Source organism: Xiphophorus couchianus, chromosome 20, assembly GCF_001444195.1.
Source record: "Xiphophorus couchianus chromosome 20, X_couchianus-1.0, whole genome shotgun sequence".
In the NCBI taxonomy this organism is placed as follows: Eukaryota; Metazoa; Chordata; class Actinopteri; order Cyprinodontiformes; family Poeciliidae; genus Xiphophorus; species Xiphophorus couchianus.
In genome coordinates this window covers 10322158-10335237 of record NC_040247.1, presented here as the reverse complement: position 1 = coordinate 10335237, position 13080 = coordinate 10322158, and the positions used below count along the sequence as shown (strand labels likewise).

At 37.4% G+C, this 13080-nt stretch overlaps 1 protein-coding gene across 2 annotated transcripts in view; it reads right to left on the bottom strand.

Annotated features, from left to right (window-relative positions):
- Positions 1 to 7362: 7362 nt before the first annotated feature.
- The window catches only part of ppp1r16b (protein phosphatase 1, regulatory subunit 16B), an 88279-nt gene continuing 82561 nt past the window's right edge, over positions 7363 to 13080 (bottom strand). The window contains exons 7-11 of one of the 2 annotated variants that reach the window (XM_028003809.1): positions 11035 to 11163; positions 10872 to 10947; positions 10547 to 10676; positions 10299 to 10428; positions 7363 to 9374 (exon numbers count right to left, since the gene is read on the bottom strand). In XM_028003809.1, the coding sequence (XP_027859610.1) occupies positions 8898 to 9374; positions 10299 to 10428; positions 10547 to 10676; positions 10872 to 10947; positions 11035 to 11163 (942 nt within the window). In that variant the 3' untranslated portion in view covers positions 7363 to 8897. The remainder of the gene's footprint in view (positions 9375 to 10298; positions 10429 to 10546; positions 10677 to 10871; positions 10948 to 11034; positions 11164 to 13080) is intronic. The other variant, XM_028003810.1, reaches the window with a different exon arrangement.

Sequence of the window (13080 nt, the reverse complement as noted above, 5' to 3'; positions counted from 1 at the left end):
AATGTTTTGGAGAGACCACAAATAACCATTGATCACAACCCTATAAAGAACTTAAAGGCAGAGGGGAAATACAAGCAAAGCAGCCTAGAAACCTGGGTCAGTTACTATAGTGATGTCAGCAAGGATGGACCAAATTTCCAGGAAACAGTTAGAAGCTTGTGGAAGAAAACCCAAAACGTTTGACCCAAGACATACATTTAAAAGGCAGTTTTGCCAAAGGAAATGGCTTTAAGCTTGTGGAAGTTTTACAAAAATCTCTAAGATATTTGTCTTGACTATTATTTAGCAATAGGATTTAGCATTTACCAAATAGCAATAAATATGGTAAACCTAATTGGTGTAAAGCAAACAAACAACAAAAAAGGGTTTCTCTTTTTTAATGACAGACAGTGAGGAAAAATGTTATGAATCTTTCTGTAGAATTCACAAAACCAACCTGGTTTCAGTTCTCTGGTAGAGAAAACTATTTTGAAAATGAAAAATAAAAACATTTTAAAAAGCAGCTTTTTGAAATAGTCATTGTCGAAGCAAACCAAAACATTCGCATGTACTTAATATAAATGATTATGTTGATATAGGATGTGTCATGGGGAACAAATTAGGTGGGAGGTCTCAAAGTGGATGGTTGTTATCCCTGCACACAGTGTGCTGTTACATGACTTATCCCTGTTATGCAGCCACATTGTCTGCAGTTATCTAAGCTTTGAGATGCCGTGACTCAATTTGATAAAACTGCAGGGGAATCTACACACAGGATAAGAAATTTAACTGAATGTGCAGATCACACAAATCGCATTCTGAGGAAAACTTTAGAGAAAACAAACATTCTTTTATGTTCTCCTATTTGTGCAAAACTGAAAGAAATTTAAACCCTTTAAGAAAGGCCTCCTTTCAAGGAAGTGGTGGCATTGACCAGATCATTTCAGCTCCACTATCTATATAGTTCACTTCCGTTATTGTTTTTATGTTATCAAAGCATGCTGATGCATGTATAAATACGACAGTTAGTCATGTGGTGAGTCTGACTGGTTTCTCTGGCATTTGATACATTTGATAAATTATGTGCATCTGCATGTGAATGATGTGAAAGTCAGAATGAAAAGTGATGGTGAGTAGGAGGTGAGATAAAAAGGGTGGGTTGTTGACAAGAAGCTATCAAAAACGTCTCAAAGCAGTGGAGCCCTTAACGTTACTTCAGCAAAGCCACAAAATCAGCTAGTGAGAGGGTTCAAAACTGCTACTAGTTGTAACTACACTGCTCAAAAAAATAAAGGGAACACTTAAACAGGTGTTTAACACTTAAAGTGTTCCCTTTATTTTTCTGAGCAGTATATTTCAGGTGGAAGAAATGACCTGTCTCAGAGCAAACAATGTTATTTTATACATAACTGAAATTGGAATGAGGATTAGAATTGGGGTTGGAAGGAGGGTTGTAATTTGTGTTGGATGGACGTTTTGAAGGAGGGTTGGGAGGAGGTTTGAGATTAGGTTTGGAAGGAAAAAGGGCTAACACATATAGTGTGTTCTCCCTTGTCAAGTTTCACTCGGACCCATTAATGTCTCGTCCAATTCTAGCCAAGTTGGGTGTGTATTCACAGGCAAAATGTTCTTCATAAAGTGGGCATGAATATGGAGAAGAACATAGGGGAGAATGTCGGAATATGAGCAGCCCACGAGTTGTGGTCAATGCCCCAATGAAGTCATGTTGTACAGTTTTTTCAAAATGTCTTGGTATATTTGTTTGCTGCCTGATCCAGTTGACACTCTTCTTTCACTACTGGTAAAAGGTACAAGACAATATTTTGTCTTGAAGACAAGGTATCTGAAGACGGAAAATTCATGGGTTTATCAATAAATGCAATCAAGTCATTAGCATTTCAGCAAACAGGGAAGAACTGTGCACTATCTGAAAATACTGCGCAGTAACCATGGCTGACACCCCAGTCATCCATGGTTACTGACTACGGTGTTGCAAGGGAGCTCCCTTAGGGACCTTTATAACATTCAATGAACGCACCCTGCAAGTTGAATACTGAAGAGAAGTGAGTAGCTGATGCGTCAACATGTGACTTAGAGGAAACCTGATCATTCATCCATATATGACGAGTAGGGAGTAAGAATGTGTTGTGTAAGAACTGATTAATGCTAAGGGCTTTAGTACATTGGAAATGACCAGTTAAATAATTGAAAATGTTTCCATTTTACCATGTACTGCAATCATGTTTTGAAAATTATATAGACAAAAGTGACCACACCGTGCACACACTGAGTTGTCGTCAAATGAAAAGGGACTAACATTAAATTGAAAGTAAATAGTTTGGAGAGAAGAGGCCGGCAAGTAGGAAATGGCCCCAGATCAGGAATTGACCCTTAGACAACCACATTGAGGACTATAGCCTCTGCACATGTTGCACATGCTGTACCAACTGATCCACACAGCATCCTCTGCTTGGTAATAGTCTCAATGGTGGGAAGCTCATTTGGTAAAATCCAGACCTAAAAATTACACTGTGTTCCTTCTAGCTATAAAGTTCAACCGGAAAGATCCGCTCACGTACAGCGAAGGCTGATGTTAAAAACATTGTGAAAATCATGTCACATCTATCTTAGTCATAGTTATATTAACTATAACGACATTATATTTAGGTTTTTTGTAAGAATAATTTATGCAGTCCACTGTTCTTCAATTTTACCCTCAAGGTTTTGTAACTTCCTCTTTATTTCCCACTGAACTGTGTTATGTGGTCACAGTCTTGTTAATCCTTTGCCTGACAGGTTTCATAACTCTTCTGCTTTACATCATAACTTCCACAGTAATGTTCATGCTCATCCAACCATTTTCCACTGTTTTTTTTTCTTCAGTTTTACAGAGAGTAATAATGTTTAAGATACAAATGTGATAAGGAAAAGAGAACTAAATCTTTAAAAAAAAAACACATTGTTTGAATAATTTGTAAACACCAAGCTTCTGAAAATGTTTATTTTATTCTTTTTTACTGGCAGTGATTCGTTTCATACCTATTTACTGCAAACAAAAGGGAAATAAGCTCAGAGGTGTTTATGATGATTCCAGCCTAGGAATTATGCACTTTTCTGTTGGCCTAACTGCATCACATTTAAAGATGATTGTGGTAATAATATGCTGACACAGGATGGTAGGTCGTTGTGGTTGTTCCTCTGTTTTCTTTGGCATGCAATTTCTAAACACCAGAAACCTTATGACATCTTTAAAAGGACATGTTTAGACATGATATCTGTGCTGTACTGTTTACTGTTCTAATGAACTCCTTGGTTTGATTTTGGCATTAAAATCAGAATTGTTGGGCAGCTAAAATTCCCAGTAAAATGGTTGGAAACAGCAAATAAAAGAAAATCAAGGGGGAAGATGTGTTAGGTTAAAGTTTTTACCAGCTTTAATTTACCAGATATTTTGGCTAATTTACAGAAAAATGAACTGCTGGACACCATTCCTATGTGACATTCTTCTACTCTACTAAAACGTTGATAACAATATCAGGAGTTCTTTTCCCCTTGTATGCTACTTGATCTTGATTTTCTGTTTCAACACAGAACTACAAACAAACATGTCTACTTTCATTTTGGCCTGTTATCTTTTGAGTTGTGCCTAGACAACATGCAGGAAATTCAACAGCAGTAAAGGCAATCCAAGTTATATAAAAACTGTAATTGATTCAACTTCAAATTTTCAAACAATGCCTTCAAAACTAAAAATTGTGGTGCAGCATATTTCCTCATACATCATATGTATATATAGATGATACAATTATTTTGTCATTTTCTTTTATATTTAATGGAATTATGAAACATAAGTATGACTTTTGGTGAGATTGTTGTATCATTGCAGCAAAACACAATCAACCCTGCATATCTCTGATACTCTAGTGCCAGATTAAGTGTGATATTTTATAGAAATGTAGACAGCAGCTCTGTTAATAATAAATTCAAATAGTTCAAAGGAAAAAATAAAGTCAGGATTACCAAAAATGATTAGAGTAGAAAAAACATAGCTAAAGATTTACAGCTATGTAAATCTTTAGCTATGTAAAGATTTACAGCTACGTAAATCTTTAGCTAAGTTTAGCTTTAGAACTTATGCCCATAAGTTGAACAAACATCTCAGTTTTAAGGCATTAAGTAGAAAACTCAACCTATTTTTTAGGTTTCACTTAAAAGTGTTAGTGCTCCTCTAAACATCTGCCTGTAATGTTTTTTAAACAGATCAGACAACATCTTGACTCTAGGATTTTAATTAGGAAAAGCTTTCATATGTACCACAGTTCCCTGAGACAGAGAATGTGGTCAGGGCCATATGTCTTTGCATGTATACCTCTAACAGCATTCAAAGATAGATTCAATCCTTCAATTAAAATATATGTTTTTTTTAATCACATTTAAAAACTAATTTTCAGTGATTAACATGTACCATTGAAAAATAATAATACTAAAATTTGCAAAAAAAATAACCAAAATTGATCAACTGGTGCAGATAAATGTCAGGATGTCTTTTTCATCTAGAATTAACAGTGAGGGGAAATGAAAGGATTTTAATTGAACAACCGTCTGAGTTGGTCAAACTGACAACTGTAGGCGATTTCACAGATATGTAGGAACCACTCAAAGGCACCTCTGATTTTGGGTCTGGATCTAAAAATGTTCAACGGTGTCTGGTATCTACCATTGCTTAGTTGCAAGCTTCGCTGCAACACATCTGTGAGCATTTCTCTGTCTTCTTTCAGCATCCCTCCTTTTATAAACCCCAATGAATGATTGGTATCCTTTTGTAATGCTGCTTCTGGATTCAATCCTTGCTTTTCAATGAAGCGGACAGAAGAAACGGGATCAGGGCCAGCTGGCCTGGATTCAGTATTGCTTAGGTACATTAGCAAAGACAGGCAACATGAGGGAGGTTAATGCAGTCCAGAACCCGAGTTTTCAGCACCATTGTTCTCCACTCAGTCTTTATGTTGTGGGTACACTTACTGTCCACTGAGAGGGCTACAGATGAAAAGGGGATTTCTCTGTTCATTTGCTCTAACAACATCACAGACTGTAAGCTGATATAGATGTTTGACAAATGAGCTTGGGGTTTTTCCATGGATTCCTTTTTTCAAATCCTTGAGCTGCCTGAGAGGCCACTGTTACTGTTTAATGAGCGTTTCGCTGTCACACTCATTTAAAACGAGTAGCAGAAGCACAAAGGCTAAAAACAAAAAATGAAATGTTCACGTGTGTTGTTTTCAACCCACAACGTCATTTTCCTCTGCAGTCAAACCATCATGATACTGAGCTATTGTTTATGTACTCATGTTGTAATAAAACTGATTGGGGGGATCATTTTGGATTTTTTTTCTCCAGAAAGTGCCTTGAGAAAATATTTGCTGGGATTTGGCAATAGATAGATTGATAGATGAACTGAATTAAATTGGAATAGGGGATGTTCAGACAAAAAGATGAAAAGAAATATCATTAAATGAGTGGCCAACATTTGGCAAAGATCCCAACAGCTGTGTGTAAAAAAAAAGGAGACACAATCACTGCTTGTTGCACAACAGAAGACCGCTGTAGGGTGGATAATGCTGGCATTTAAGGGTGAAAACTAGATATGTTTATAAAAAGTACTATTTACAAATATTATTTTAACCTAACGTGACTGGCGACCTGTCCAGGGTGTACCCCGCCTCTCGCCCGGAACGTTAGCTGGAGATAGGCACCAGCACCTCCCGACTCCAAGTAAGACAATGGATGGATGGATGGATTTTAACCTAACGCTAGAAGAAACCCTAATTGACAATATTTGTTTTTTTAGCATTTCAGACACCATTTAAAATTCTCAAAATATACAATTTATTCAAAATATGTTAATGCAGCCATCAATATATTCCAGTAATTACAAATCAGTAGTTTTTGTTCATCATTTCATCCTTAAAGACAACAGGGATTGCAGGAAAGAACAAGCATTAATTCATGGGCAGTTTAACAGATTCTGACCCCTTTCTTCTTATAATAACGCTTTATAAAGTCAAAACGCAGACTGAGTTTTTTTTAAGAAAAATAATACGTGGACTTAGTTTAACAGTTTGGAGAAGCTCAAGTGTCATTGCACTTCAGGTGACATTTTAGGCAATAATATTAAATCTACAGTCGCTAAAAACAAAATTAAAAAAATACTTTTATAAAAATCCAATTTTCTTTCTTTTTAAAAAAAGAAGCTTTGTTGAATCAGAGAAATGATTCAGACTGACTCAGTTTTCTTTTTGTTTTTTAAAAAAAACAACAGACCTAAAAGAATTTAACGTTTTAGATATTGTAAAGAAATCGATCTCAGGATTGAGGGCCAACTAGGTGCATGCAACAGAATTATAATTACTAGATGACTTAAAAAGGGAGCTAGAATGTTTTCTGCATTCCAACCATGAATGTGCAGACATTGTTTATTAAGACAGGTGACTGTATCAGTTCCCCAACAGCAACAACACAGACATGTAAAGGCAAACTATGAAAACAGATCCCGGAACACTGACACAAACATTTTTATGCACTCCTCTGTACACTTATAGAACACTGTACAGGTAATTATAATGTGAAAACAAAAGAGCATCATGGATAAACTTACTAAAAAACAGGTGGCCATGAAAGACAAGCAAATCCTTAACTCTCCAAACCCTAATGCATTTTGTTTTCAACTCATCAAAGAGTCTTTGGCACAATCGAAACAGGGAGGCTGTAGGAAATCAAAAGGTATTAGTTCAGCATGTTTGGAAATACAGATTCTGAGAAGTAAATAAGAAGGGTGATACTATTTTTAAGTTTATTGTGAATCTGCAGTGGGGTCCGGCTTCCTCCCACAGTCCAAAAACATGACTGTCAGGTTAATTGGTCTCTCTAAATTCTCCCTAGGTGTGAGTGTGTGTGCATGGTTGTTTGTTCTGTATGTCTTTGTATTGCCCTGCGACAGACTGGCGACCTGTCCAGGGTGACCCCGCCTCTCGCCTGGAACGTAGCTGGAGATAGGCACCAGCAACCCTCCCGACCCCATTAGGGACCAGGGTGAACAGAAAATGGATGGATGGATGGAGTTTGGCCATGTCTAGCAATGTTAACCCCTAACTAATGTAAAGTTACTGTGGTAGCGGTGATAGTATTGTTGTGTTGGCAACGTTTTCAAACCCATATACTCAAATACATATTAGTTTATGTTTCTTTTTAGTATTTTTTTATGAATTATAAAAATAAACTGAAAAATACTTTTTATTTTCATAAAACATTATAGATAAATGTATATTTCACCAGTTTAATTTTTTGGAATTTCCTGCCCGCTGGCAGGAAGGCGAGGGACAAAAATGATAGATATCTGCTTTATTTTGTATCTGAAAAGTAAAGTACAAAACAATGAAGGTTATAAAGGTGAAAAAAGGAAAAGAGGAGAAATGACAAGCATCTGTGACATTGCCATCATGTTGACAGTTATTGAACCATATACAAATAAATTACATAAAGGAAATTTGGCATTATTTCTGGCAATTAAAAAACCCCACTGTTTGGTCTTCAAGTGGTAGCATATATTCATGTACCATCTGATAGATGGATACATGGTTGTTATGTGGAGAAGGGCAAGGACTGTATTTCCAAAAATGTTGCACTATTCCTTTACTTGCATGTCTTATTTTAACTAGAAAGTCGGTATTTTGAATTTGAGCCATTATAGGAAGTTCTAATGACAGCATTGGCTTTTGAAAACTCTTACAGTAATTCACAACAATCTCTGATAATAAAAATACAGTAAGTGGCAGACAGAGGAGCCACACAATGGCTACCAGGAAAAAGAAGATAAAAACAAATAACACTGTTATTCGTTGAGACACAAACAGAACCCCACCCTAACAAGACAAGTTTGTATTTAACAACATGTACAGACGTCGGACATTAACTTATGTCTCTTCATCATCTGATTGATTTTTTTTCTTTCCATGTCAAAAGGTGCTCATCTCATACTGCATTCACACTCTCCACATATCCAAATAATAAATACACTCAACTTTAAAGAGTCATAATGTTTTTTACACATTAATCTCATAAATAAGGAAATGTACAGCAACCAAGTTTGCTTAAATTATCTATGGGGGTGAGCACAAAGTGGATTATAGAAAATACACAGCATGATCTGTCAGTTAAGGGGTCATAAAAGAGGATGGTGAAATGTAGCCAACATGTTATTCTGACATTTTTAAACAGTGCAGGTGATTTACGTTTGTTATCCACTGTGAAGTACACATTTTCCATTAGTTAACACTGTTTTCTGGTATTTATTCCCTTTGACAGTTTAAATGCAAAGGAGACTTAAAGACGTCATGCTACGTTTTGCTGTTCCTCAACAATCTTCCCTTAACCCACCAGCATGGTGTTCCTGCACATTCAGAAATGACAAAAACTAGAGTGATGCAGCTGAACTGTGAATTTGTCCTGCATGAAAATGTTTATTGACCTGATAGCAAACAGTTTGCTGAAAAAATACAACAAAAAGGGGCTGTTTCCAGCTCAGTTTGAGGGCGGAACATGCATCATGTTGGGGAATTTCTCGACTCCACTGCATCAAGATTTTTCACATGATTTCAAAAAATGCCCAATCTCGGTGAATCTACCAATGTACTCAGGCCCATTGAACCAGTTTCTCCTGTACCTCTGAACAACTCGATTCTGCTCTTTTCCTGCTTTGAGCAAGAGAACTTGCACAGAATGGAAGTGTGACTTTTCTGGACCGAGTTTAAAGTGGACAGAGAACAGGATGTCAAAAACAGAATTACTCTTTGTTTTCTTTCTTCCTCTCCTCATTTCCTCTGTACTTTTTCTGTTTTGTCAACAGTTATATGATCAAGAAGCTACGACACGCAGCAGCAGGTCCGCGCCTTCGGCTGCTCCTCATCCAAGGGCTGTTTGAATTTGAGGAGGGGAGGATCGCCGCTGGCTGGCGTGTAGTAAACTGCATTGCCGTTGGAAGAGACCAGTGGCATCCGAGGGTCCTCAGAGTAAAATTTGGCATCAGAGAAGGAGTCTGTTGAGCCGTTGCCAAGGTGGCCGTTGAACAAAGGGTGATTCAACAGTTTGGCTGCTGCCCTCTGCTTCTTTAACTCTGACAACGTCTGAGCGCGCTCCCTCGGCGCAATGTCCTCCTGCGAAGGCTGGGAAGTGACGACTGCGACCTTACTGGGCGTCGGTGTGCTGCCGTTGGAGGGCGGTTGAGGTGGCATGGACGTCGTGGTTGTGATGAGGCCATTCTGTTTGCCACTGCCATCTTTGAGGATGGTGGGTGTCTTGGGCTTGTCTGGCGGCTCCACAGCTACGACAGGCTTCACCTGCTGAATGTCGATAAAGGTTACTATGATTCCTCTGTAGCTTAGTGCCATTTAGCCTATTCAAACCCCTTGAACTTTTTCATATTTCATTACGTTGCAGCCATAAACTCTAGTGTATTTTATCAGGACTTTGCCTGATAGACCAACACAAAGTAAAACATAATGATGAGGTGGAAAGAAAGATATATGGTTTTCAACATTTTGTACAAACAAAAATCTAAAAAAAATGCTATTTTGGTCTGGACTTGCTTTAATCTAATTCCTTTGTAGCTCTGACTCTATGACCCTATGGTTGCTGACCTGATAAAAGTCTACCTCCTCTCCATATCAAAATCTCTAAATCAAACACAGATGAACTTCATTTCCTAATTAGGTTACTTCTGAATGGTTGCACTGGATTGTATTTAGCTGTATCAGAATAAAGGGGGATGAACACAAATGCCCATCACATTTTTCAGATTTTCATGTTTCAAAAATCAACAATTATTCTTCAGACACAATTATGCACTTGATCTTGTCCAGAGGAAGTCAAGTAAAAATACTAGAAATTAATTTTATTATGTATTTATTTATACAATGTACTTATTTTGTAGAAAATGCAGCTATTCATAAAATGTTTTAAAAAGAGACTTAAAATACATATATTTTAAGCGACCCTGGTTCATGTTTATTAACATAACTTTTTTGAGCATCTTGCAGAAAATTACCCTTCAGCTCATGACTGAGTATTTTTATAATGTTTTGTTTTTCCTTTGTGGGTTTCCTCCTGTGTGGCTGCTAGAGGAAGTCTTAATATCTTGACATCCCAACAGTCAAACTGACATTTATGACAGATGGTTATCCTTCTTGGCCTTTTAAAAATACTAATTTTAACATGAGGGAAAAATATACCACAATAATTAGCTTATTAGTGGAACAACTTCCCACCTGATTATTGTCCTGATCAGACTCTTTCTCCTTCTCCTCTCTTCCTCCCCTCCACACGATGGCCTCAGTTTCATACTCCTTGCGACACAAGTTGTGTCTGTCTGACAAACTAGCTCGCCGCACCACTTTTCTGTAAACACAGACGAAGTTACAATAAATAAAAAACAGAAAGTTATGTTTATCTTCCATCTAAATCAAACTCAAACCATGCAGTAGCAGATTTAGAACCAGCAGAGGGCAGTACTCACCCACGACTGCCTGCGCTGGAAGTTCTCCTGCACAGTGAGGTCTTGTGTTTGAGCTGAGACTTCATGATGGTGTCATGCTTGTGTTTCAGGTCCAGCAGGATGGCTCTGAACTCCTCATCCTCACACAGATCTTAAGTAACAAAGATGACGCACACTGTATGTCAGCTTGGGTAGGGACATGAGTTTAATTAAGATTAAGGCAACAAACAACAAGTAAAAGGGTTAGCTTTCCTTAAAACTTTTAAACCAGTTCATAATGTGACTAAATCCTTTATCTTAAGCGTAAGGAAGTCCCTGCAGGGATGATTTGTCTTCTTTAACATACCGATGGGTGTCTCCTCTAGGAAGGTCTTAGCACTGAGACTTGCTCCTTGTGACACCAGCAGCTCTGCCACATGCATCTGAAACAACCACCACAGGAGTAAATGTCACCAACGGCTCAATGTGAATGCTCATCTTCTTCATGCTTCTTGCTGTGTTTGCTTTACCTGACCCCAGCACGCTGCCGCATGAAGAGGCTGCCATCCATCAGAGTCCCTCAGGTCCACTCGAGCCCCCGCCTCCAGCAGCAGCAGCTCTGCAGCCTGAACGTAGCCGTTTGCTGCTGCAATGTGGAGCTGCAAAGACGGATTATGGATGATTGTGAAATTTCTCTCAAGTGACTTGGATATGCAGCAGATTTGCTCTAGTGTTTATACATTGTGGCTTAAGATTCCATGCACAAAGATTTTTGCAAACTAATCTTTGCAACAAAGTACAAAAATTACTGGTTTGTAAATTTGGGTGGTCCATTTTCAATCTAAAAAATATATCAAAAGGCTCTACAATCAGTGTTGAGTAAAGCAACAAAAATTAAATCAGTTATTGTTACGAGCATATCTGTGGTTGTTATGTTTCCTGTTTTGCTGGTTGCTATCAGGGATCACAAAAAGAGCAGAACAGAGTTTTAAGTCAGGCCATTGAATTCAAAACTCTTCTCATCAGACATTAAAAAACATTTCATAGGCGTGCAAAAATGTTCAGAAACTATGTGAAGATTACATTTCAGCTGAAAATAGATACAGTAAGTCTGTTGTTTGCTTCAGTTAATATCCAAAGTTTATTCACATGAACATGTAAAACTTGTTCAAAAATCAAAGGGTTGAAAGTCATGGCTATAAAGAAGAGAACAATAGGAAGTTGGCATATAACCTTCAGAAGGTTTCCAGTGCTTTTAATACAAATAACATGCATATTTTCTTTGATGCGCCAAGCGGCTAACACAAATCTGTTTATTCATTTCATAATACCAAAAAAACATGGAAGAATATTAAACTAAACAGTTTGGGTTTTTAAGGGAACTGAATTTTGTTTATTTAAGATAATACAATTAAAACATTTTTTTTCTTTTTCTATTTAGAGTTTGACTCTGTTGTCCCCTGCAGGTGGCCTCACCTATGCAGGATCAGCTGGTACTATGGAAACAACATGTAAAGCTGACAGAGACATAAAATCTCTATTGGTTTGTTTTTGTGTGTGTATAAATGTTATAACTCTGACATACAGACTTGCGGATAAAAGTACTTGACACCTTCAAAGGATAAATACAGCTGCACTTTAGAGCCCTTTTCTATACACCAGAGGGGAAACGTCTCATTTTACCTTATAGATCATGCTTTTGGATTTGCAATCTCTGTACATGGATATACTGAACCTGTAACAAGACACAATATCAAGAACACACAATGTAATTTAGTCACTCCATGCCAACGTGCATGTAAAATGGAAAATTTAAAAGCAAGTTCTTTGGACTTTTTATTGTATTTTTTTCCGAGTATCAACTCAGGCTTAGCTCATTTCAAACCTGGACTGAAGTTATCCTAAAAACCAAAAACAGCACCTGGTACCAGGAAAAGGAAAAAAAAAACCCAAAGGGTCAAATTGAGAAATACCATGTAGTTGAAAAGGGCAAACAGAAGCATGTGAGGAATGTTTTGGGGTCATCCAGTTCATGGAGAGCTGATCTCTGTCTGCTTTTAGGATTATTGGCTGATGCAGCGAGTGACTGAGACCTTCTGTTTCAAGAAGGAGGTTTATAGAGAGTTTATTATAATCAGAATGAAAAAACACAGGCGGTCTGTTATGAACTATACAGGAAACAGAGATTTCAGGCTCACAAGAGAGGAGCAGATTAGCTTTGGTTATGCGTGGTAGTCATTATTCTCATCTCATTCACTAGGATTCTTCCTGTTTAAAGGAGGTGGTTCCTCTCCACTGTCACCACATGCTTGTTCAGGTTGATGGATTACAAAGTGAAATGCTCAAAGAAATTAGCTGGGCTTCCTTTGGTTTGCTTTACAATTAAAGGGCAACTAAATTTGATTATAATACAATGAAATTTGGATTTATTGCATAAAATGTAATGTGATCTGATTAAATGACTCATTTGTTCTGCAGTTATTTGGATTGATTTGAGTTGAACTTGTCTTTTAAAGTGCTTTCAGATGATCTTTATTGTGAACTAACTTGTCATAAATAACTGATCTAAATTATGC